The sequence below is a fragment of the Crinia signifera genome, chromosome 8 (assembly GCF_055691185.1).
Source record: "Crinia signifera chromosome 8, ASM5569118v1, whole genome shotgun sequence".
Classification (NCBI taxonomy): Eukaryota; Metazoa; Chordata; class Amphibia; order Anura; family Myobatrachidae; genus Crinia; species Crinia signifera.
The window spans coordinates 81176263-81202958 of record NC_139224.1 but is presented as its reverse complement, the minus strand read 5'-3'; the positions used below and the strand labels follow the sequence as shown (position 1 = coordinate 81202958).

Sequence of the window (26696 nt, the reverse complement as noted above, 5' to 3'; positions counted from 1 at the left end):
TGACACACCAGCTGCGTAGTCCATGACTACCTGGCCCGGAACAGCATAGCAATGCTTCCCCAGCCCCCCTACAGTGCCAATCTGGCCCCAGCAGATGTTTTCCTTTTCCCCCGAGTAAAGACAGCCCTCAAAAGACACCGCCATAGCAGAGGTCAAAGCTGCTTCGATGCACTGCTTAAAGGATGTTCCGGAAAAAGACCAGGGCACCTTCCAAGCATGGACAACTCGTTGGCATAGGTGTATCGATGCACAAGGTTCTTATTTTAAAAATGTTTAATTGTTTTTAGCAATGTCTTTAATAAATATTTTTTCCCGAAATTGGTCTCATTACTTTTTTTCAAACCCTGTACGTCTCACGACCTTTGATATCAGGCTATAATAATGAGCTCAGCCAAAAGAAGATAATACCATACATTTCTGGCGAGATTACACAAATATTGCATATCCCTCTTTTTTGCTTCCTCCCTTCTCTGTTTATTATATCAGGAGTGAAAATCTATGTGCATCTGTCCTATGTGCAATCAAGCATTTGCCTGAAAAACTCTTTGCAGTAATCTGTGCCAATAAACAGCATAGAAATAGAACATCTGCAGCAGTGTATGTAGAAAATTAAACCCCAGAGAGGGAAACTTATTAATACATTTGTTTCCACTATGTATTTCTCATTAACTATAAAATACATAGTTTCATATGTTTGCTACTGTTAATTTTGGTGCAAAACATGAGAATATAGAGAATGTAGTAAACCCTGAAAGAGACCAGATTTACACATAAACTCAGCAGTAAAGGCCCCCATCCACTAGTGAGATCTCTCTCAGACATTGATGCATGCAATTTCCCTACAATCTGGCTGGGACCTTTCCCGGGAGGCTTGCGGTTGCAATTTGGTACAGAACATGTATCTATCCTACTGTGATCCATTTCATGTGATAAATCTTGAAGGCCTTTTTTACCTGCGATGTACACATGCAATTCATCAAGTGGGATGGGCTAAATGACCATATATAAACAGCATCCATGGATGAGAAAGAAGTGGAGGACACCTGCAAGGTCCTTGTGAAGGTGCTGCGAAACAGTATTTGAAGGTAATATGTAAAGGTTGAAGGTTATGGCATTGAGGCGACTACACACACCTCCTGCAGCAGGAGCATCTCCCCGACTCACCCAGCAGAGGACAGTACCAGCCACGCAGAGCGAGGGAGTGAAGTGTCCGAGCCTTTGGTTCCAGCCGATACAGTTACCCCGACACCGTCTGCTATCAAACAGGGAGATGCTTCTATGGCTGGGGAGAACACTGTTTCATCTGTGTGTGAGTCCTCCTTCTCCCACTCTTCCGCTAGCAGTGAGGAGTTGGGGTCCCCCAAGCGTCCAGGCAAATTTGCAAAGCTAGGGGCATGTACAGTGGCTAAGCGTGTTAAGGGGGCTAATCGCACGGGAAAGGAGAAGGCCCAGCGGAGGCTCCTCCGGCCGGGGACATGGTACACTGCTCCAACACTGTAGTTTCCCATGGGTTACACAAGGGTGTTAGGGATAAGATTAGGAAGGGCAAGTTTGTGGACCTTTTTACAGTCACTACTGATATGAAGTAGGACTTCTTGCTATCTTAGCACGAGACCAGAGGAACATTTTGTTTTTTCAGCCCCTTCCGCAATGACTCTGGGTAGGGTTTGGTTTGTAGGGCACTCATTTATTTTCTATGGCAGGGGTGTCTCGGCCTGAGCTGTACATTGGTTCGGGGTTCGGGGCTTACAGTGGGAGGGTCCATGGGATTTGCTGTCTGCCAAAGTCCATTAATGGGGCTGCCCGGACATTCTAGTTATTCACCTCGGGGGGTAATGATTTGGTGAAGAGGACCGGCATTGCACTTACCATTCAGATTGAGTCAGACCCGTTACGGCTGACTTCACGTTGGCCTGGGTTACGAGTTGTGTGGTCCAACATAGTTCCCCGTTTCCACTGGTGAGGTTGTTGGAGCATAGCAGCAATTGAGAAGGCCAGGAAGAAGGTGAATCATGCAATATCTAAGCATATTGTGTCACAGGGTGGCAGGGCAGTTTGGCATCCTACTATTGTGAAGGAGACCCTAAGTTTTTACTGGCCGGACGGGGTCCATCTTTCAAACTCTGGTATGGCAGTGTTTTTGCAGGATATTTTTTCTAGTTTAGGGTAGTTTAGTTGCGTAGGTTCTATTTGTTTCGGGTGGCTGGGCCTGGTTCCTCGTGGTGACCCTGCAGGGTTTTCAATACCTAGGCTGTGGCGAGAAGGCGCTCTCGACCAGCAGTCAGATGGGGTGTCAGGTGGTCTCTGTGCGGTATTGTCCCCTTTTGCCAGGACAGCGGACGAGCCCCGACTCAGGCGGTGGGACGTTGGACACTTCATGGAGGTGTACTCACCAGGCCATAAAAGGAGATCTATATTGCAGTGTAAAAATAAAGCAGTCCATATTTTCCCTGCACAGAAACAAAATAACTCACCCAAATCGAATTCTCTCTAAACATTTTACATCTGCCCCACCTGCAGTGCACATAGTTTTGTCCATATAAGAAGGATTTTGTCAGAAAGATTGAAAAAACAACCCTATGTCACGTCCAATATCATCAGTGAATGATGGGCGGTGTTGCACCGCTAGAGGAGCTGCATGTGGCCGAGGCCATTTCAACTACCTTCAAAATGGCCCAGCCGTGCATGTGGGCATTTTTTAAAAATTCTGCCGCCACTAACCGCTGAGATCATGGCCGCTAGGGGGAGAGTGACTGGATCTAATGTCTTATGGGCCAGCCAACTGGAAAGTGGCCTGGTTTCCTGCAAGGACCAATCTGCCCCTGTGCACTGCTGCTGGCTGGATTCCCTGCTGATGCGTGACATGTGTATGGGAGTGTCCAGCCTATCACTTCAAACTTTCCTCCAAGTAATCGTATCGCAGGTATCCAAATGCACTGCTATGTGCACCTATTCAGGTGCATTTGCGATAGATATTTATGGCAGCCAGTGAGATCTGCAAATGAGATGCAAGACCCACGGGAGCGTGCCTGGCATGGCAATTGCAAGAAAAGCACCTGCGATGGGCCAGTTTTCAATCAATCCGTCACAGAAAAGCGCCTTAATCACATGAAAACAGGCCACATCGCACTAGTGGACAGGGGCCTTAAATTAATACAAGAACCCTTACAAAGGAATAAATAAATTATAACAAAGCGACAGATGGAGACAATTTTAAATGATATTTATTGTGATTAATTTAGTTTGTGGATTAGAGTGCATCCGAGATAACATATTATACTTGCGCAGGACTTTCTTGCGAATATTCAAATCCCTTGGTGAGACAATGTCCCCGCGTATGATAATGATCATCATTTCATATGAACTAAAACAGAAACAGCTGTGTAGGATGCTTACAACTGGGTGATTCCACTAAAAATGCCTGCGTCGCTCACAACGACTGTTCTTTAGTATAAATAAAAACAGATAGAGCCAAGTCAATTAATTTAAGTTTAGTTAAATATTGCACCCAAAAAAAGAACAGTCGCTTTGAGCGATGCTGGCATTTTTTGCGGATATTTTCGAAGATCTCTCGCAGCAACGTTGGCACTTAGGAGGTTATTCTGATCGTAGCGGCCAAACGTGCGTACGTTCCCAATTAACGTACGCTCTCCGTACGCGGCCGTTGGGGTTAAGTCCACCCACAAGTCAGCCGCATACGTACGGCCAGAAACAACGTCAAAGGGGAGTGGCGAACAATTGAGCGTACGCCAACGTACACGGACGGCCCAGCCCTTACACTCCGACAACTGGCGTACAACAGAGCGTACGCCACCGTTTACGGACGTCTCTCGTCCGTCTTCCCACCGACTTCTTGCGGAAATCTGAGCGTACGCCAGCTTGCACGGACGAGTCCCTATTGTTTTCAATAGAAAACTCAGCTTATGTCACCGCTCGTGAGAGTGAGCGTACGTCCGTGCACGCTGGCATACCCTTCACATATATGGACCTGCAAATCTTGCCTTTCATCTATAATTAAGAAAATTAATTAATTGATTGAATTAATTAATGTGCAAAATAGTGGGCATGGGCTTAAAACATTGCTGAAACATCCTTTGTAGGTGTTAGATGTGGTTTATGTTATTGTATCATAAATACAAAACCTATGTTTGTATTAGAGTGAACACGTTGACACATGTCGACTTGTGTAGATTGAGTGTGCTACTGTGTAAAGTCTATGAAAGCACGTAGTGAATGTGTATAACTGTTTAGCAAATACCTACCTTAGCATATATAAGCAGGTCTTAAAAAGATTCTTACCTTAAATTAAACAAACCTTTAAATGTAGAGAAGTATAGAAAGATAAGCTTCCAATGTGTTTGAGTGCTGTGTGTGGCTTGCAGGTAGTGAAATCATGGTTTGGACTTAATAGACTGCAGCATTGCTTATTACATTCAGGTGTATGTGTTTGAGTAGTAATCAGCGTTAATTAGCAAACCCAGGCGCACGCTGGCATGCGGTATCTGTAGGGGTGGTCTGAGCTGGCGGTTGGCGGCCGCCTGTTTTGTGTCCGAAATGAACGGTGCTTTAGGCGATCGTGCGGTAGTAGCACCGCTCATTTTTGGTGCACACCCCTGTGTACGCCCATATTTACGCCCATTTTCCCTCATTATTTCGGCCGCTCCCCTCATCACGCCCCTATGCCGCCCCCAATGCCCGTACACTCGCGTACAGGTTTTTTCGCACGTAGAGACCCGTCCGTAAGCGTTGTGGAGTGTTCGCGCCTGCGCATTGGAGATGGTACGCATGCGCAGATCATGAAAAACCCCGGAACGTACGCGTACGGCCTGGCCGCACCAACCAGAATAAGGCCCTTAAAGTGTTAATAAATATGGATGCAACTATACACAATTATACACTGTTTTTCTGCATCACAGTTGGTTTATTTATATATTTGTTTATTCGATATATTCGTCTGTTTTTTTCCTTTCATTTATTTATTTCAATTTATTGATTGATTATACATTCTTACACATTCATTTTAATTAATCCAGCTGCAGGAGGAATCCCGAGAGGCTTCTGCTCTGTACCACATCGCCGCCCGGCATACAAGTGAGCCCTGTGCAGGAATAGCAGTTCTTGGAGGAACAGATCTGCTTCCTCCATGGTGCAACTGCAGGGGGAGATGCTGCTTCCCTGTTACTCCATGGTGCGGCTGCTGGGCGCGCTGTGCTCCTCTAATAGACACTAGAGGTCATGCAGACCTCTAGTGTTTGTCTCCTCTAAGGCGGCGGCCATCTTTGGAGTGGCCGCTGAGGACAGAGACTGTGGCACTGACTCCCTGCCACTTCCAGCTCTGCAGTCTATGGCGGGGAGAGTTGATCAATAGGGGGTGCCTGGGCACACCCGGCACCCCCTGTGCGCACGCCTATGATCATACATCTGACACAGTAATGACGAAATGTGTTAACAGCTAACTTGAATTTACTTAATAAATAATAATTGGTACTTGTTTCCTAGCACGGCGCCACGATATTTAGTTGTATGGCATCTCATCGCATAACATCACATGCGAGCGTATGGCATGTGATGGTATTTTAAATTGTATAAGCCCCTATACGATTTTTAATTGTATAAGCACCCTGCTTACAATGTTAAATGCACCCCCACGCCACCCCCAGTATCGACGTTTACCCAAAGCGTGGCGAGCCCGCGAGGGGTGGCGGTATGCGTCCTCCGACCTTTTCATACCCCCACTATCCACGTCGGCGTGGAGTAGATGTTATAGCGAGCCCCGCGAGGGGACATGCATTACTTCACATGTATTACGCGTCCCCTCGGAATACTCCACGCCGATGTGGAAAGTGGGGATATGAAAAGGTCGGAGGATGCGTACTGCCACCCCTCGCGGGCTCGCTGCGCTCGCCACGCTTCGGGTTGGCGTTCATAGTACGGGTGGCATGGGGGTGCTTTTAACATTGTAAGCACCTATTACGGTGCTTATACAATTATTTATCTTATAGGGGGCACATTTAACATTGAAAACACCCATTAGGGTGCTTATACAATTTAAAATGGTATACCATTGTATATGCCATACAATGGCATACAATTCCATGGAATACAATTTAAAATTGTATAACATCGGCTAACATTGCATCGCATCACATACCATCGTATGCCTTATGGTATGCGATGCGATGGGCGCCCTGCTAGGAAACAAGTACCTAATAATTAAATATCACATTAAATAATTAAATCACATTAATCCCAATAAAGAAAAAAATGAATAAAAGAGTCACTCTGCCAGCGGAATTGCGTGAAGAATACGCTGAAATGCGTTATCAGCACCCATAGTCTTCCGCCAGATGAATTCCTGCAGGTAGGACTCTAAATGCTGGCGTGCCGTGCCTCTTTGGCGCTTGTTGCACCATTTGCAGGAGCCCCAAAGGCGCTCAATGTTCTGGGTGTGAACACCTGTGTCCGGGTCCACAAAGTTAAAACAATGATTAACCCGAGCATGGTGATATCCGGCCTGTTCCAGCTGCTCTGTATTATAGGCTCGCCAGCGATCCGAGTAAATTGTTGTTATCAGAGTGCTGGCATCACGTTTCTGCACCTGAGTTATGAAGCACTCACCAGTTTCCCTTGAAATATCCACTGCTGAGGCAGCATCTGATAAAGGTTTATTTCACCACTTGAGATAGTTCCACTACTGAAAGGAGCCACCCTCTGAAGCCCAAGCGTTTTTCCTGATATACACAAAAATATATATTTAGCATTGTCCACAGCCATCACTATATGCCAAATAGCTCTTAATGGATGTAATAATAAGATCTGATGTTGGGAGGTTGTGTTATGTGCACTTGCTTCACATCTACACAGTTTGGGGAATTCCAAAGGCCTATAAATTCCTCAGCAATACTTTCCACTCCTCTGCAAATAGGAATGCAATGTCAGTGTTTTTATTATACATAACATCTTGAGAGAGAGAGAGAGAGAGATCTATAGATAGATATATAGATTAACACATTTTAACACATACATTCATGCAATATTGTTTTTTTGAGCCATCACATTTCAAAACATCTACATGGATACTACATTACTGTGTCAAAAGAGCGCATTGTCAGCCTACCCAAAGTGAGTCAGTAGGAAAGGCAGAGCCCAAACCACCACACAGATAAAATAGGCCAACTTAGCCTCAAAGCAAGGCTCAATAGGGCAATTTGGTTCTGATATGCCAAGTTCTATCCAACCATGGTGCAACATCTCCTAAGGAAGAACCTAGATATGTGGGATGCATTAGAAACAATGATGGCCTTAAAAATGTGCTGCATGTTTGAAGAGCAATGCTTGCATGTAGAGCCCATTATATTTGAGACCATGAGGATGTTTCGAGTAGGCAAATTGCAGGCACAATGAGCCTCAACTCCCACTCACAGTGCTATTTACAACAGCATGTTGCACTATGGCTCATAGGAAGACCCCCAATTCCATCAATTTTAATAGGTATTTGTTGAGAGAGATAATTAAAGCACTTGCTGGGGTTGATGCAGCGGCGGATATGTCATTTGCTGCAGGGCTTCCAATCCTGTGTTCACCTTCCCCATTGTTATATTCCTGCTGTAATAGAGGTGGGCAGTGTGACTACTACTGATTGGGCAGGATTCGCAAAATCAGTTTATAAGAAGCAGAAGCAGCTGGGTGGTCAGTGAAGTCCTGGGGGGGGGGGGGGGGGGCTGCAACAACAGTGACTTCTGCAAAGTACTTATGAAAAGAGCTAAAAGATTTTCTGCAGCAACTTCTGTCGATCCCTTGTAGGACCCCCTGCTGCCTGTAGACCATCCATCCAGTGTGAGAAGATAATCTGCTGGGTCTTTGGACCAGGACCATGATTCCCCCAAGCACAAGCACAGATAAAAGAAAGATAAAAGAAAGTCAGAAAGACTGAGAACCCTGGTGTATAGAGCCCCTTAAGTACCGCTCTCTACCCAACATGACATATCTGCTCTATGTTATAACACTATGCCTCATTCTCTTACCATCATGATCTGTTATCTGTTGTATTAAGTATGTGTACAGTCTCTTCAAATTACACACTACTTCTCAGTATCACATACAAGAAATCTGATTGAGAATGGCAGAATCCACGCAGCCATAATTCTGATGGATAACGGAAATATGTACTGAACTTCGGGTTATGCACTAGGGGTACAATTAGGGTTACACTGTGGGGGTGGGGATGGTTAGGGTTCGTCTGCAGGGGACTGGTTCAGGATAGACTGCAGGGGGGATTACAAGGGTTAGGCTGTGGGAGGGGTGGGTAGAATAATAGGTAGGGTAAAAATACTTATTGCCATCTATTGGGATTCTGACCATCTGGATCCCACTATTGGTATATTGAACAACGTAATGACTGCCATAGGAATGTAGTGAATTAAACATCCAAGGCTGTGTGTACCTAAGGAAGCATGTGACTCAGATCCAATAAGGAGGCAGGGGAGGGCAGAGTTAGCTGGGATAATAGGGACAGGGAAGGAGGAGTCTTCCTTTTTTCCCAGTGGAATTGGCGCTGGGAGGGGGAGCAAGGGAGCATCCAGAGGTCCACATGGGAAAAGAGCAGCGAGCTCCAGTCACCTCCACTTAGCAGGGAAACTATGAGCAAGGGGGGGGGGGGGTTTAAAAAAAAAACACAATAGAAACTTTTTTTTGCTTTTACTTATCCCAGTGATTTTGAGATTGTTTTCTCGTGACACATTGTACTTCAAGTTAGTGGTAAATTTGGGTCGATACAGTCTGTGTTTTTTTGTGAAAAATACCAAAATGTCGCAAAAAAATGGAAAATTTAGCAATTTGCTAAATGTTAAATTTTCTGCTTGTGAGACAAATAATCATACCACTCAAAATAGTTAATAACTAACATAGACCATATGTCTACTTTATGTTTCCATCATTATTTCAACTTCCTTTTAAATTTTTTGGACACTAGGAGGCTTAAAATATGAATAGCAAATTCTCAAATTTTCAAGAAAATTTCAAACACTGATTTTTTTAGGGACCAGTTCAGTTCTGATGAGACTTTGAGGGACTTGTATGTGAGACACCCCCATAAATGATGCCATTTCAAAAACTGCACCCCTCACAGTATTCAAAACAGCATTTTGGAAGTTTGTTAACCCTTTAGGTGTTTCACAGGAATTAAAACAAAGTGTAGGTGAAATTTCAAAATGTCATTTTTTTTGCAGATTTGCAATTTTAATACATTTTTCTAAGGAACACAGTACATTTTACTAGAGAAATGTGACTAAAAATTGATTCCCCCAATTCTTTTGTTTTCATAAATATCCTATATGTGGCCCTAGTGTGCACGTTGACCAAACCACAGGCTTCATAATAGAAGGAGCACCTACTTGATTTTGGAGCCTCCTTTTTATGAGATTATTTTTTAGGCACCATGTAGGTTTCTAGGCACCATAAGATGCTAAAAGTTAGGAACCCCCCCACAAGTGACCCCATTTTGCAAACTACACCCCTCAGGGAATTCATCTAGGGGTATAATGTACATTTCAAACCCCCAGGGGTTTCACCAATTGTGGTACAACTGGGCAGTGAAAATGAAAAATTAAATTTTTTACACAAAAATGCAGTTCTGGCTAAAATTTTTTCATTTTCACAAGGAATGAAGGAGACAAAGCACCCCAAAACCTGTGCCCCAATTTCTCCCGAGTACGGCAATGCCTCACATGTGACCAAAAAAAACCATTTGGGTGCATGGCAGGACTCAGAAGGGAAGGAGTGATTTTTGCATTTTGCAGCTCAGATTCTGGTGGAATTTTGGTGGGTGCTATGTCGCATTAGCAAGACCCCCAAAGCACCAATACAGTGGAAGCCCCCCACAAGTGACCCCATTTTGCAAACTACACCCCTCAGGGAATTCATCTAGGGGTATAGTGTACATTTCAAACCCCCAGGGGTTTCACCAATTTTGATACAACTGGGCTGTGCAAATGAAAAATTACATTTTTTTACACAAAAATGCAGTTCTGGCTCAAAATTTTTCATTTTCACAAGGAATGAAGGAGACAAAGCACCCCAAAATCTGTGCCCCAATTTCTCCCGAGTACGGCAATGCCTCACATGTGACCAAAAAATACCATTTGGGTGCATGGCAGGACTCAGAAGGGAAGGAGTGATTTTTGTATTTTGCAGCTCAGATTCTGGTGGAATTTTGGTGGGTGCTATGTCGCATTAGCAAGACCCCCAAAGCACCAATACAGTGGAAGCCCCCCACAAGTGACCCCATTTTGCAAACTACACCCCTCAGGGAATTCATCTAGGGGTATAGTGTACATTTCAAACCCCCAGGGGTTTCACCAATTTTGATACAACTGGGCTGTGCAAATGAAAAATTACATTTTTTTACACAAAAATGCAGTTCTGGCTCCAAATTTGTCATTTTCACAAGGAATGAAGGAGACAAAGCACCCCAAAATCTGTGACCCAATTTCTCCCAAGTACGGCAATGCCTCACATGTGACCAAAAAATACCATTTGGGTGCATGGCAGGACTCAGAAGGGAAGGAGTGATTTTTGTATTTTGCAGCTCAGATTCTGGTGGAATTTTGGTGGGTGCTATGTCGCATTAGCAAGACCCCCAAAGCACCAATACAGTGGAAGCCCCCCACAAGTGACCCCATTTTGCAAACTACACCCCTCTGGGAATTCATCTAGGGGTATAATGTACATTTCAAACCGCCAGGGGTTTCACCAATTGTGGTACAACTGGGCAGTGAAAATGAAAAATTTAATTTTTTACACAAAAATGCAGTTCTGGCTCAAAATCTTTCATTTGCACAAGGAATGAAGGAGACAAAGCACCCCAAAATCTGTGCCCCAATTTCTCCCGAGTACGGCAATGCCTCACATGTGACCAAAAAATACCATTTGGGTGCATGGCAGGACTCAGAAGGGAAGGAGTGATTTTTGTATTTTGCAGCTCAGATTCTGGTGGAATTTTGGTGGGTGCTATGTCGCATTAGCAAGACCCCCAAAGCACCAATACAGTGGAAGCCCCCCACAAGTGACCCCATTTTGCAAACTACACCCCTCTGGGAATTCATCTAGGGGTATAGTGTACATTTCAAACCCCCAGGGGTTTCACCAATTTTGATACAACTGGGCTGTGCAAATGAAAAATTACATTTTTTTACACAAAAATGCAGTTCTGGCTCAAAATTTTTCATTTTCACAAGGAATGAAGGAGACAAAGCACCCCAAAATCTGTGCCCCAATTTCTCCCGAGTACGGCAATGCCTCACATGTGACCAAGAAATACCATTTGGGTGCATGGCAGGACTCAGAAGGGAAGGAGTGATTTTTGTATTTTGCAGCTCAGATTCTGGTGGAATTTTGGTGGGTGCTATGTCGCATTAGCAAGATCCCCAAAGCACCAATACAGTGGAAGCCCCCCACAAGTGACCCCATTTTGCAAACTTCACCCCTCTGGGAATTCATCTAGGGGTATAGTGTACATTTCAAACCCCCAGGGGTTTCATCAATTTTGATACAACTGGGCTGTGCAAATGAAAAATTACATTTTTTTACACAAAAATGCAGTTCTGGCTCAACATTTTTCATTTTCATAAGGTATGAAGGAGAAAAAGCACCCCAAAATCTGTGCCCCAATTTCTCCCGAGTACGGCAATGCTTCATGTGTGACCAAAAAATGGCAGGACTCAGAAGGGAAGGAGTGATATTTGGATTTTGCAGCACAGATTCTGGTGGAATTTTGGTGGGTGCTATGTCGCATTAGCAAGACCCCCAAAGCACCAATACAGTGGAACCCCCCGCAAGTGACCCCATTTTGCAAACTACACCCCTCAGGGAATTCATCTAGGGGTATAGTGTACATTTCAAACCCCCAGGGGTTTCACCAATTTTGATACAACTGGGCTGTGCAAATGAAAAATTACATTTTTTTACACAAAAATGCAGTTCTGGCTCAAAATTTTTCATTTTCATAAGGTATGAAGGAGAAAAAGCACCACAAAATCTGTGCCCCAATTTCTCCCGAGTACGGCAATGCCTCACATGTGACCAAAAAATACCAGTTGGGTGCATGGCAGGACTCAGAAGGGAAGGAGTGATTTTTGGATTTTGCGGCTCAGATTCTGGTGGAATGAATGGTGGGTGCTATGTGGCATTAGCAAGACCCCCGAAGCACGGTGAAATGATGAACCTAATAATCCATAGATGTGTGGTATATTTTAAAACACTCCTTTATACATAGGCCGGGTTTGTCGGGGCAAGTGTCACACTGGAAAATAGTTTGCTTTCTTATTCCATTTTTATAGCAAACTTTGCACCTTTTTTGTGTCCTGCCCTTTTTTCCAGTGGAGGGGATTTCATCAGGAAAATGCTGCCCTGGTACAATACGGGGGCCAGTACTAGAAGTACTGGGGCCCTCTGCCTGCTGGTTCCCAAATATTAGGCTCTTTATGACTTCCTCTTGAAAGTGCATAAATGTCCCCCTCTGGCTGGTAGAACGGAATAGCACGTAAGCGTTATACAGTGCCATCTGGATGATATACACGGCCAGCTTCTTGTACCAGATTTTTGTTTTCCGCAGGGCACTGTACGGCTTCAGTACCTGATCTGAAAGATCCACTCCGCCCATGTACTTATTGTAATCCAGGATACAATTAGGTTTTGAGGTGTGGGTACTGGTACCTCGTACAGGGACGGAGGTGGTACTGTCTCCGTGAATTGTTGTCAGTATAAGGACATCCCTCTTGTCCTTATATTTGACCAACAACATATTTTCGGTGGATTGTGCCCTGCTTTCACCCCTTCTCATTACTTGGGCAATGTGCGTTTTTTGGGAGGCCTCTTTGGTTCTTGCGCACAGTACCGCAAGCTGCTGTACCTCTTGAACCAAGGGCCTTAAACAGTTGGATGCTAGTGTAAAAGTTATCCACATAGAGGTGATAACCTTTATCCAGGAAGGGGTGCACTAAATCCCAGACAATTTTTCCACTAACACCTACGAGGGAGGGGGGGCATTCTGGCGGTTCAATTCTTGAATCCTTCCCTTCATATACCCTAAACCTGTGAGTGTACCCTGAGGTGCTTTCACACAGCTTATACATTTTTATGCCATACCTTGCCCTCTTATTGGGAAGGTACTGGCGGAATTTAACCCTTCCTTTAAAATGTATAAGGGACTCGTCTATGCAAATGAATTTATCTGGGATGTACATCTCTGGAAATTTGGCACTGAAATGATCAATGACCGGCCTGACTTTGAATAGCCGGTCAAAGGTGGGATCATCTCTGGGTGGGCACTGTGCATTATGGTTGTAATGCAAAAATTTAAGGATTAACTCAAAACGAGTCCGGGTCATGGCCATACGGTAAAGTGGGGTGCTGTACAGAACATCTGTACTCCAATATTGCCTAATTTCTGGCTTTTTTACTATGCCCATATGAAACACCAGACCCCAAAACGTCATCATCTCTACTGCATCTACAGGGGTCCACCTAGCAAATGACGACGTGGGGTTTTGAGCAATAAACTGCTGGGCATATAAATTAGTTTGGTCCACCATTAAATTTATAAAATCATCAGAGAAAAATAATTTGAAAAAGTCAATTTCTCTGAGACCTGTGGAATCAAATTGGATTCCTGGGATGGCCAAAAACTCAGGAACCTGGGGCTCAAAATTGTCTGGTGGTGGGGTCCATACGAGATCAATTATTGGGGGGGGGGGGTCTCAGCTGCTCTATGGGGGCGTCTTTGAGGGGGTCCCTCATCACTAGAGGAGGAAGAGGAGCTTAAGATGAATCCTTCAAATTCCCTGCTTGCCTCACTGGCTGTGTCAGAGTCTGAGGCAAGCATGGCATATGCCTCCTCCGCTGAATACATTCTTCTGGATGACTGGGATGACATTTGGGATGACATTTGGGATGCCATTTTTATTTTTGTGTTTCTGGTAGTGAAATGTTTCAACACGTGTATAGTGTAGGGGGGGTACAAACTTTATTTCAACCCGGGGGGGGTATGTAGTGTGTAGTGTGTATGTAGTGCAGAAAAAAAAAAAAAAAAAGGTCCTGCACCAAAAATTGAGCACAGATGTTGGTCAGTAACGTCCGTCACTGAACAGCGCTCAAAGGCAACAGGAATTTGATCAAAAAAAAAAAAAATAGATCAACCCTGTGCCGAAAAAGCTGATCAGTGATGTACGTCACTGATCAGCGCACAGTGGCCACAGGACACCCACAAAATCACAGTGTGTGTAAAAAAAAAAAATTAAAAAAAGACCCCACAGCACCCTCAAAAAAAAAAAAAAGGTGATCAGTGATGCGACACTGATTACCAGTGAGGGGCAGCAGGTGCACAACCTTTGGTGCAACTGACAGTGCAACTGGCAGCAACTGACAGGTATATATAAAAAAAAAACCCTGCACCCCCAAAAAGTTGCTGATCAGCACAGATATACTGATCAGCACAAAAGGGGGGGTAGCAGACACAAAATATAGCACTCTCTATCACTCTCTGTCACTATCTCTCTCTATCTCTCTATCTCTCACTATCTATCACTATCTATCACTCTATGACACTGCAGCAGCAGCACTGACAGTTATATATATAAAAAAAAAAACCTGCACCCCCAAAAAGTTGCTGTTCAGCACAGATATACTGATCAGCACAAAAGGGGGGTAGCAGACACAAAATATAGCACTCTCTATCACTCTCTGTCACTATCTCTCTCTATCTCTCTATCTCTCACTATCTATCACTCTATGGCACTGCAGCAGCAGCACTGCACCCCCAAAAAGTTGCTGATCAGTTAATTTATACTGATCAGCACAAAAGGGGGGGCAGCAGTCAGTTGCACACGCAGCACAGCTGTATATATATAAAAAAAAATCCCAGCACCCCCAAAAAGTTGCTGATTAGCACAGATATACTGATCAGCACAACAGGGGGGGGGGGGGGCAGCAGACACAAAATATAGCACTCTCTGTCACTATCTCTCTCTATCTCTCTCTATCTCTCTATCTATAACTCTATCACACTGCAGCAGCAGCAGCACAACACAGGAAGTCACAAGAAGTCAGATCCAGGAAGCATCCAGCACGCTACAAGCAGTGATCAGGTAAGTATTTGCAAGGACCAGGTCAGTATATCACGGCAGATAGGCACGGTGACCGCACTGCACGCAATTCCAGACCGGAATGGCGTCTGCAGTGCAGTCACCGTTAGTTTAAATCACCCTTCATGGCTGTGATTGGTCCGTCGGTCCGACGAACCAATCACGGCCTTTGGGGGCGGGTGGGGTGAGGTGGGGTGACACCAGTGTCACCCTTACACCCCGGGTGATTGGTGCTGTACTTTACAGCACCAATCACCACCGATCCCTGTGTCACCGGCGAACGTTATTCGCCGGTACACAGAAAACGCTGTAATTGGCTGTTCACATTTGAACAGCCAATCACAGCGATCGCCGACGGGGGGGAGGCATCGCCGCCCCCCCTGGGCATGCAGGGACATGTCTGCTGTCAGGGACAGCAGACATGTTTAAACTGTCACCGCGTCTATAGACGCGGTGACAGTTTAAAGCCATGACGTACATTTATGCCATGCGTCGGGAAGTACATCCCGGCCATGACGTAAATGTACGTCAAATGTCGGGAAGGGGTTAATGGTGTAGCAGTACACACCCACGCTTCTAGGTGCCAGGTTCACAATCTCTCCTTATATGGAACTAGACACTCCCTTTGGAGGGAGCATGACACGCTGCCTCAGAAAACACTGTGCAAATTTCTACTACCAACTATAATCTCCCTGGAACTAGTTTTCAAAAGTGGTAAAAGAAAAAAGAAAATAGTCTGCGCTTCCATTAAGATGCTGCCAGGCACCCAGTAGTACCACCTACTACAGGATATATGCTAGAGGAAAAAAGAAATAGGAACCCTGCGCTTCCTATTGGGGTAAATGGGATCGATGGAAGAAATTAATTTATTTTCCGTGGTCTTCTTTTACAATGGATAGATTTTGTTCCTTAGCTTGAATTCTTCAGTATAGTTCACCTCAAAAAAGAAAAAGAAAAGAAGAAATTAGATTTTCTTTTTCGATCCCGTTTACCCCAATAGGAAGCGCAGGGTTCCTATTTCTTTTTTCCTCTAGTTTTCAAAAGTGGCCTAGTATGTCCCAGAATACCAATCGCAAGGGGGTCACCTTCGGTTAGGACCCGGAGGGTGCATAGATGTTATAAGGCAATTTATCGCACCTATAGGCAGACAAGGTTAATAGCCCACCTACAAGACGCGAGGACTTAGACTTATATACTGTTACAATTATAAAAAAGAAAAACATGCTGACACAGTATGTGTTTAAACGGGTGGACAAGGTATTGCAGCTATTCAATGGCCCAGCTAGTAGCAGTGATGCTAACCACTGCACCACCATACTGCCCATACTGTCATATTGCCCCAAGGCAGAAATTTCCTTCTATAATTGCTACGTTTGAATACTGATTTATTTATTTAGTTACAGTTTCTTATATAGTGCAGCAGATCCTGTTGCATTTTACAATTGTAGACAGTGATAAAACAAACTGGGTAACAACAGGCAGACTGGGGAGTAGGAGGGCCCTGCTGCAAGCTTATACTCAATAGATATGCGGTCATGTTGCCCACTAACAGCAACCCCTTTATATAAATGACACGTTTGCCCCCCATTTTGTGTTTTATGTCTCAATAAGATCAGTCGCAATCCCTAGCTATACAATTCATAATAAAAGGTGTTCGGCTCAGGGATCACCATTCTCCAGTGCATTTGTCTGGAAGTTGTGGCCATGTAACGGCATAATAAATAGATTACATAATATGTCGGCGGAAGCACAGGGCACCGCATAATGAGTTACTTAATAGCAGGGCTTAAAGTGGTGATGCAGAGGTGGGGAAATTCATTTCCCTATGCAATCTAATTAACCCCCCCCCCCATTAGGTAGAGACAGTGCCAGTGGTAGGGTTTTTGGCATCCCTCTGCAAACTAGAATGTATTTCTGTGAGAATTGCTGTGCAGCACCAGGGATGAGGTTAACATGCTCCACCTCACCATGGGCCTTATTCTGGACGATGCGTAAATTTCCGAATACTTTCGGATGGCGTTTTTTAGCCGTCTGCGCATGCGTGGGGAACGCTATGCGCATGTGCCACGCATGGTCTACGTACTTGTTCTCACTAATACCGTACAGAAATGTGCACCGCAATCACTCGGGAAATATGGGCGTATTATGGGCGTCATTCGGAAATACACAGGGGCGTAGTTTCAAAGTGGGCTAAACTGGGCGTAAACATGGGCGGACACGAGGGAGTGCACTCATTCTGGTAGGCGTGCATTCGGACAGCACACCGACTGCACGCGAACAAAAAGGCAAGAAATATACGGTGTTCATAAGCAAGTATTGCTTTGCGGACACCACTCGTTCATGCGCTAGGCAATCGGAACGCCTAATCAGGACGGGCGCACCTCAACCAATGTCAGCTGAACACAATACAATCCACTCCTTTACTCATTACTCATTAATTACACGCTTGTCAGTGCTTCAATTGGAACCATTGCAGCTTAAATGGACCATTACTAAACACACACATATATGCTGCAGTTGTCACACACATTTACACTGCAACCAATGGACAGAACTTACTATCACTAATAGAAATAGACATGTCACTTCTACATGTAACAATTAAACCACACATTTGGGGATAAAAATATACATTTATTACAATAAATTCAAAAATAAAATGGAAAGCATGTTATTTCTCACATGCAACAAATTAAAAGGTACCATGGCAGGAATGAAAAAAAAAATGTTAAAATAAAATATTTATGACATACATAGCCACAGCAGAATCATTAGGAACACATCAGATGGATTCACAACAAAAGTATAGCACCAACACTTCAAGTACAGCAGACAGTAATGGTAGCCGAAAGAGGCCAACAGGGGAACCAAACAAGACATTCGAACCGAGGGCAAATGTGGGTACCCTCTGCACGGGATTGGACACAGGAAGCTGACACACACAGCTCAATGAAAGATTTGGGAAGACATAAGGGTGGAGATTAATGCGGACACAAGTTCATTTGCGGGCACGTTTGGCCCTGGTAGGCTCCTTGCCACGTGCAGCAGCTCTTCGGCCACGGCCACGTTCTGATGGTGGCCCAGGTGGAGCAGATGCTGGTGAGGGGGGGAGATGGTGTTCCCCCTCTGCCAGCAGGGAGTGCTGCTGGTGGAAATGCACCAGAAACGGATGACAATAGGACCCTATTGCTGGAAAATAGCTCCACCATAAGCTCATTATGGTGGAGGAGGAGGTCATTTTGGCGCAGGGCTTGATCTGCCAGCACCTGCAGGCTTGCAGCAATTGAGTGCTGGGTGGCAGCCATGGCCTGCTGGGCCTCAGCCATAGCCTGCAGGCTCCCAGCTATAGTCTGCTGGGTGCTGACCAAACCCTGCATGACCTCCTCGGTCCTACGCATCCGCTCTGATGCTAAGTCTCCCTGCTGGTGAATCTGCCCAAGCACCTGCACCCACCTGTCGTATTCGGGGTCGGCCGGTGGCTGCTGCTGCTGCACATGCCTGGCACTGGTGGCAGGTGGCACAGACTCCGCCACCTCCTCAAGAGATTCTTGACCAAGCGGTGGGGATGCTGGTGAAAGAGAAAATTACAATTACAACACATTCCAAGCAAATTAGTACCAACTACTTCTGCCATGGCAAATAATTACCTTCAACAAAAGCAGCAAAGACTTCCGCTGGGGCCTCGCTATCCATGTTGCTCACCCCCCGGACCTCCTCTACTGCAATGCAGTACTCTGCCATCTCCTCCAGGGGGTGAGCTTCAGCCGGCTTGGCATGGGGCCAGCCCCAGAGGTGTGGCTGTGTTCCCACCGCTTGGTCAATTTCTTCTTGAGGTTGGTTTTGAAGTTGTGCCACCTGCAATCAAAGTTTACATATTACTACATGTCACTCCTGATGTTTGCTGTACCAACCATTGCAATCTGCAACAGATTACAACATGTGCTTCATTACACACAACTTACATTCAATGAAAATATAAAAACAACCCTTAGAAGATACATTCACACTCACCCTACAATAACTATCGATTAAATGACATGGCAAACATGTCTGTGGCTCCAAGCAACGTGACTGGCCATTTCCCAACTCCATCTAACATCTATTTTAAACATTACTGGTCTTGTACTGGTCAAATGTAACACACATGAACTTGCCTCTTCTTAACGTGCTCCGCCTCACGAACTTGTGGAGCTACAGCATTAATCTCCGCAGTTATGTCCTCCCAAATCTTCCATCTCCTTGTGTGTGTCAACCTGTCCTGTGGACACTCGATCCAATCCCGTGCGTGGGGTACCAGGATGGCAAGCTCCTGCGGTTCATATGCCATGTTTCTGCTGCTTGGTTCCTCCGTTGGAATATTTCGGCCACGGCCACCTGTCGCTGTACTTGAAGTGCTGGCCAGGCTACTCTGTTGGGAAAGCCACCTGTTGTGTTCCCAATGATTCTGCTGAGGCAGAAGATGGGCCAGCTGCTGCTTGGGCTGATGTGGATGGCCCAGCAGCCTGCTCATCTGGCCCTGGCTGGTCTGTGCTGAGGGGCACATAGGAGGCGCTGGAGTCCATGCGTTGGAAAAGTTCCTGGCACTCCTGGTCTCCTTCAGATTGTGATCCAGCCATGTTTGCAACAACATTTTGGTTTTCTAGCACACCTTTATATCCTATTTCTGTAATTGGCGTACATCAGCGACACCCTGCGTTCCGTGCGGCAGCATTCCGTACGGCAGAGTAGACCGTGCGGCGCATAGGCCACGCCCATACCAGCGAAAAAAAAAAAAAAACAGGCAAACTTGCTAAGTCTGATTTAGTAGCTAATTGCAGATTTGAACACCAATAAACACCTCAAACTGTGGCCAGACATGAAATGTATATGTGAATGTACATTTGTACTGTGCACTTGTTTGGTATGTACTACAAATGACACTAACCCATTCCATATGTAAATCCAGTCCACCACTCAGGCAATAGTAATCAGTGCTTGCATCCAAATCACATGTGAAAGGTGTCCAAATACTGGCTTGATGCTAGGTACATTAAATTCCACATCTCTAGTGTGGACCGGTAGAAGGTAAGTGTTCACATGGCACCATGGCCTAATATTTGGAAATGGCCTTGCACTATTTGCTATGTTTCTGGTGTATAGCTTTCACTATAATAAAGCTGTCTAGTTTAGTACCTTGTACAGTTAGGTGTAACTGGCTAGTGATGCACACTATTTCACCTGTTGTTTTCACCCATGTTTGGTGAATGTAATAGATTATATATAATGGGTTGCAAACTTCTTTCACCCTGTCTGTTTTGGAGATACTAAGTAATGGCATGGTCTGCTCAACTATGCAAAGGTACAGCAAGTGTTGTTTTGCGATGCAATGGTTTAACCGTCTGTTGTGGCGCATACACGCTGTTAATGACAAAATGAACAATAAAGTTAATACCAAATATCACTCTGAACAACCAATTACAGGACATGATTGCTTGAATTGTGCCATTGCTGCGGAGCTGAGGGCACTGGTCTCCGTTATGGAGACCAGGCTGTGCCGTGCGGGCCCGTTCATCACGAACCGGCAGAAGCGCCATGCGTATGCCGCTGCCCGCAGGCGCATATTCGCGCGCACCCAGGTGCGCAGGACCATCGCACAGCTGGAGCGGCGATGGTCTGATCTGAGGCGCCGCCAGCCCGAATTGCTCCAGCAAATAAGGGCCAGCATTGCACGATGTAAGTGTTTACACATTAAATGGCCAATTGTACATTAATGCTTCCATGACCTTTTTTAAGCCAAGAAGGTAACATGGCTGATCACGAGTTAAACATGGAAAACACTATCTGTGTGGTACTTCATGTTTGACATGCTGTAATGTGGGTCTAATATGTCATTGCTTTTGCTGCATGATGAATGAACAAATCATGTGCCTTATTTAACACTTTGCATTTTGATTTCTCTTACAGCACGTGACCGTGCAAGACAGGCCCGTGAGCAGGGCCAGGAGGAGGTGGCCTGGGAGGAAGTGGCCCAGGAGGAGGTGGCCTCGGAGGAAGTGGCCCAGGAGGAGGTGGCCTCAGAGGAAGTGGCCCAGGAGGAGGTGGCCTCGGAGGAAGTGGCCCAGGAGGAGGTGGCCTCGGAGGAAGTGGGCCAGGAGGAGGTGGCCTCGGAGGAGATGGGCCAGGATGAGGTGGCCGAGGAGGTCGTGGACGAGGAGGAGGCGTGTGAGGTGGTGGAGGTAGAAGGAATTGGTAGGTAAACATAAGGCATCATTAATAATTGGTGGTAATACTATTTGTTAGGTACCACTGCTGAATCTAGTGTGTTTTACTCTATTATTAATTAATAAACAAAAGTGGGTTATAACAGACACACTTAGGGGTTATAGGCCCAAGCTGAAAACGTGGAATCTGGAGGCTCACGTAGGTGATGAGTGTTTATTTATGGAGGGCCTCTCTATACAAGCACAAATAAAACATCAATGGAGTATGGTCAGGCGTGATTTATAATGGAGTCACAAGTGGGCAGTTCCCCTGGGCCCCCTTCTAGCCAGTTGACCCGTGTTGTTGCCATGTATTTTGCAAAGCGAATTTGTAGGATGGATTGACTTTAGTAATTGTTTGGTGTATGGGAGCGGATTAGTGCTGCAGTTTCACCTATCTGGCAATGTGACAATGATTCAGGAAGTAAGGGGTAGAGGGACTAGGCTAGCCTTTAAATGTGGTATCCATCCATCCATCCATCCATGTATCCATCCATCCATCCATCCATATATCCATCCATCCATGTATATATGTATCCATCTATGTATCTATCTATCATGCAGTTTAGCTATTAAGCAGTGACATGCAGGTATATATGTATGGCAAAATGTGGCATGTTGTATTGGATGTAGCTTTCTAGTAGATTGGTGAGTGTTAAGGCAGGAGAAGTGTGAGTGAGGATCAAGTGTTGTTATGATTTTGATACATACATTGCCAATTGTATCACTCACATATTCAGTAGTGTAAGCCACTGTGTGTGTGTGTGGGCCCATCTTTTTTTTCCCATTACAAACAGTATTGGCTATGTAATTGTTTTTATGTATGAATTCTCATGCTGTAGGTACTTAGGATTGACTGTACAAGGTCAACCTGAATAGCATAATTAATGATGATCCCCCTTTAACATGCCCACAGATCACCAGAGGCAAGAAGGCGAGGGGTTGAGAGGGGCCCTCCTCAGGCTGCGGCAGCACCTTCTGGACATGGCCGCAGAGGTGCAGAACGTTTGTGACCTCCTGCTCTGATTTTTTATTTTTTTTAAATAGTTTGTTGTATAGTAATAATTTTTTGTCATAAAAGTTAGAAGTGGTCTGTGTGTTATTGTTTTATTTTACAGTATAAGTATAACTATAAGTATATAAGTATAAATAATGCTGTTTATTTATGTAAGGTGCAAAAGGTATATACATATGCATACATAACACATGGGCGTAAAGGGGCAAGAAAGAATGTTCTGAACTTAGCATGCTGTAAGGGTTAATCTAAAGTGGTATTAACCCCTTCCTGACACAGCATGTTTTTGCCTTCCTGACAGAGCCCTTTTTTTCAAATCTGACATGTATCACTTAAGTGGGGATAACTTTTTTTTGCTTTTACTTATCCCAGTGATTTTGAGATTGTTTTCTCGTGACACATTGTACTTCAAATTAGTGGTAAATTTGGGTCGATACAGTCTGTGTTTTTTTGTGAAAAATACCAAAATGTCGTAAAAAAATGGAAAATTTAGCAATTTGCAAAATGTTAAATTTTCTGCTTGTGAGACAAATAATCATACCACTCAAAATAGTTAATAACTAACATAGACCATATGTCTACTTTATGTTTCCATCATTATTTCAACTTCCTTTTAATTTTTTTGGACACTAGGAGGCTTACAATATGAATAGCAAATTTTCAAATTTTCAAGAAAATTTCAAACACTGATTTTTTTAGGGACCAGTTCAGTTCTGATGTGACTTTGAGGGACTTGTATGTGAGACACCCCCATAAATGATGCCATTTCAAAAACTGCACCCCTCACAGTATTTAAAACAGCATTTTGGAAGTTTGTTAACCCTTTAGGTGTTTCACAGGAATTAAAACAAAGTGTAGGTGAAATTTCAAAATTTCATTTTTTTTGCAGATTTGCAATTTTAATACATTTTTCTAAGGAACACAGTAGATTTTACTAGAGAAATGTGACTAAAAATTGATTCCCCCAATACTTTTGTTTTCATAAATATCCTATATGTGGCCCTAGTGTGCACGTTGACCAAACCACAGGCTTCATAATAGAAGGAGCACCTACTTGATTTTGGAGCCTCCTTTTTATGAGATTATTTTTTAGGCACCATGTAGGTTTCTAGGCACCATAAGATGCTAAAAGTTAGGAACCCCCCCACAAGTGACCCCATTTTGCAAACTACACCCCTCAGGGAATTCATCTAGGGGTATAGTGTACATTTCAAACCCCCAGGGGTTTCACCAATTGTGGTACAACTGGGCAGTGAAAATGAAAAATTAATTTTTTTACACAAAAATGCAGTTCTGGCTCCGAATTTGTCATTTTCACAAGGAATGAAGGAGACAAAGCACCCCAAAATCTGTGCCCCAATTTCTCTTGAGTACGGCAATGCCTCACATGTGACCAAAAAATACCATTTGGGTGCATGGCAGGACTCAGAAGGGAAGGAGTGATTTTTGGATTTTGCAGCTCAGATTCTGGTGGAATGTTGGTGGGTGCTATGTTGCATTAGCAAGACCCCCGAAGCACCAATACAGTGGAACCCCCCCACAAGTGACCCCATTTTGCAAACTACACCCCTCAGGGAATTCATCTAGGGGTATAGTGTACATTTCAAACCCCCAGGGGTTTCACCAATTTTGATACAACTGGGCTGTGCAAATGAAAAATTACATTTTTTACACAAAAATGCAGTTCTGGCTCCAAATTTGTCATTTTCACAAGGAATGAAGGAGACAAAGCACCCCAAAATCTGTGCCCCAATGTCTCTCGAGTACGGCAATGCCTCACATGTGACCAAAAAATACCATTTGGGTGCATGGCAGGACTCAGAAGGGAAGGAGTGATTTTTGGATTTTGCAGCTCAGATTCTGGTGGAATGTTGGTGGGTGCTATGTTGCATTAGCAAGACCCCCGAAGCACCAATACAGTGGAACCCCCCCACAAGTGACCCCATTTTGCAAACTACACCCCTCAGGGAATTCATCTAGGGGTATAGTGTACATTTCAAACCCCCAGGGGTTTCACCAATTGTGGTACAACTGGGCAGTGAAAATGAAAAATTAAATTTTTTACACAAAAATGCAGTTCTGGCTCAAAATTTTTCATTTTCATAAGGTATGAAGGAGACAAAGCACCCCAAAATCTGTGCCCCAATTTCTCCCGAGTACGACAATGCCTCATGTGTGACCAAAAAATGGCAGGACTCAGAAGGGAAGGAGTGATATTTGGATTTTGCAGCACAGATTCTGGTGGAATGTTGGTGGGTGCTATGTCGCATTAGCAAGACCCCCAAAGCACCAATACAGTGGAACCCCCCCACAAGTGACCCCATTTTGCAAACTACACCCCTCAGGGAATTCATCTAGGGGTATAGTGTACATTTCAAACCCCCAGGGGTTTCACCAATTGTGATACAACTGGGCAGTGAAAATGAAAAATTAAATTTTTTTACATAAAAATGCAGTTCTGGCTCAAAATTTTTCATTTTCAGAAGGTATGAAGGAGAAAAAGCACCACAAAATCTGTGCCCCAATTTCTCCCGAGTACGGCAATGCCTCACATGTGACCAAAAAATACCAGTTGGGTGCATGGCAGGACTCAGAAGGGAAGGAGTGATTTTTGGATTTTGCGGCTCAGATTCTGGTGGAATGAATGGTGGGTGCTATGTGGCATTAGCAAGACCCCCGAAGCACGGTGAAATTATGAACCTAATAATCCATAGATGTGTGGTATATTTTAAAACACTCCTTTATACATAGGCCGGGTTTGTCGGGGCAAGTGTCACACTGGAAAATAGTTTGCTTTCTTATTCCCTTTTTATAGCAAACTTTGCACCTTTTTTGTGTCCTGCCCTTTTTTCCAGTGGAGGGGATTTCATCAGGAAAATGCTGCCCTGGTACAATACGGGGGCCAGTACTAGAAGTACTGGGGCCCTCTGCCTGCTGGTTCCCAAATATTAGGCCCTTTATGACTTCCTCTTGAAAGTGCATAAATGTCCCCCTCTGGCTGGTAGAACGGAATAGCACGTAAGCGTTATACAGTGCCATCTGGATGATATACACGGCCAGCTTCTTGTACCAGATTTTTGTTTTCCGCAGGGGACTGTACGGCTTCAGTACCTGATCTGAAAGATCCACTCCGCCCATGTACCTATTGTAATCCAGGATACAATTAGGTTTTGAGGTGTGGGTACTGGTACCTCGTACAGGGACGGAGGTGGTACTGTCTCCGTGAATTGTTGTCAGTATAAGGACATCCCTCTTGTCCTTATATTTGACCAACAACATATTTTCGGTGCATATTCCCCTGCTTTCACCCCTTCTCATTACTTGGGCAATGTGCGTTTTTGGGAGGCCTCTTTGGTTCTTGCGCACAGTACCGCAAGCTGCTGTACCTCTTGAACCAAGGGCCTTAAACAGGGGGATGCTGGTGTAAAAGTTATCCACATAGAGGTGATAACCTTTATCCAGGAAGGGGTGCACTAAATCCCAGACAATTTTTCCACTAACACCTACGAGGGAGGGGGGGCATTCTGGCGGTTCAATTCTTGAATCCTTCCCTTCATATACCCTAAACCAGTGGGTGTACCCTGAGGTGCTTTCACACAGCTTATACATTTTTATGCCATACCTTGCCCTCTTACTGGGAAGGTACTGGCGGAATTTAACCCTTCCTTTAAAATGTATAAGGGACTCGTCTATGCAAATGAATTTATCTGGGATGTACATCTCTCCAAATTTGGCACTGAAGTGGTCAATAACCGGCCTGACTTTGAATAGCCGGTCAAAGGTGGGATCATCTCTGGGTGGGCACTGTGCATTATCGTTGTAATGCAAAAATTTAAGGATTAACTCAAAACGAGTCCGGGTCATGGCCATACGGTAAAGTGGGGTGCTGTACAGAACATCTGTACTCCAATATTGCCTAATTTCTGGCTTTTTTACTATGCCCATATGAAACACCAGACCCCAAAACATCATCATCTCTACTGCATCTACAGGGGTCCACCTAGCAAATGATGACATGGGGTTTTGAGCAATAAACTGCTGGGCATATAAATTAGTTTGGTCCACCATTAAATTTATAAAATCATCAGAGAAAAATAATTTGAAAAAGTCAATTTCTCTGAGACCTGTGGAATCAAATTGGATTCCTGGGATGGCCAAAAACTCAGGAACCTGGGGCTCAAAATTGTCTGGTGGTGGGGTCCATACGAGATCAATTATTGGGGGGGGGTCTCAGCTGCTCTACGGGGGCGTCTTTGAGGGGGTCCCTCATCACTAGAGGAGGAAGAGGAGCTTAAGATGAATCCT

General features: G+C 44.6%; 1 protein-coding gene across 1 annotated transcript; it reads left to right on the top strand.

Moving 5' to 3' along the window:
- Window positions 1-1017: 1017 nt before the first annotated feature.
- On the top strand, window positions 1018-22461 carry LOC146027244 (uncharacterized). The gene is made up of 3 exons (XM_083158192.1): window positions 1018-1075; window positions 21081-21365; window positions 22293-22461. The coding sequence occupies exons 1-3, from the start codon at window positions 1018-1020 to the stop codon at window positions 22400-22402; spliced, it is 453 nt and encodes a 150-aa protein (XP_083014318.1). The 3' UTR covers window positions 22403-22461.
- Window positions 22462-26696: the final 4235 nt, after the last annotated feature.

Coding starts and splice junctions, on each gene's coding strand:
- LOC146027244 (XM_083158192.1), top strand. CDS start 1,018: ATGGATGAGAAAGAAGTGGAGGACACCTGCAAGGTCCTTGTGAAGGTG. Junction 1,076..21,080: donor TGTGAAGGTGCTGCGAAACA/GTATTTGAAGGT, acceptor TTTCTCTTACAG/CACGTGACCGTGCAAGACAG. Junction 21,366..22,292: donor GGTGGAGGTAGAAGGAATTG/GTAGGTAAACAT, acceptor ACATGCCCACAG/ATCACCAGAGGCAAGAAGGC.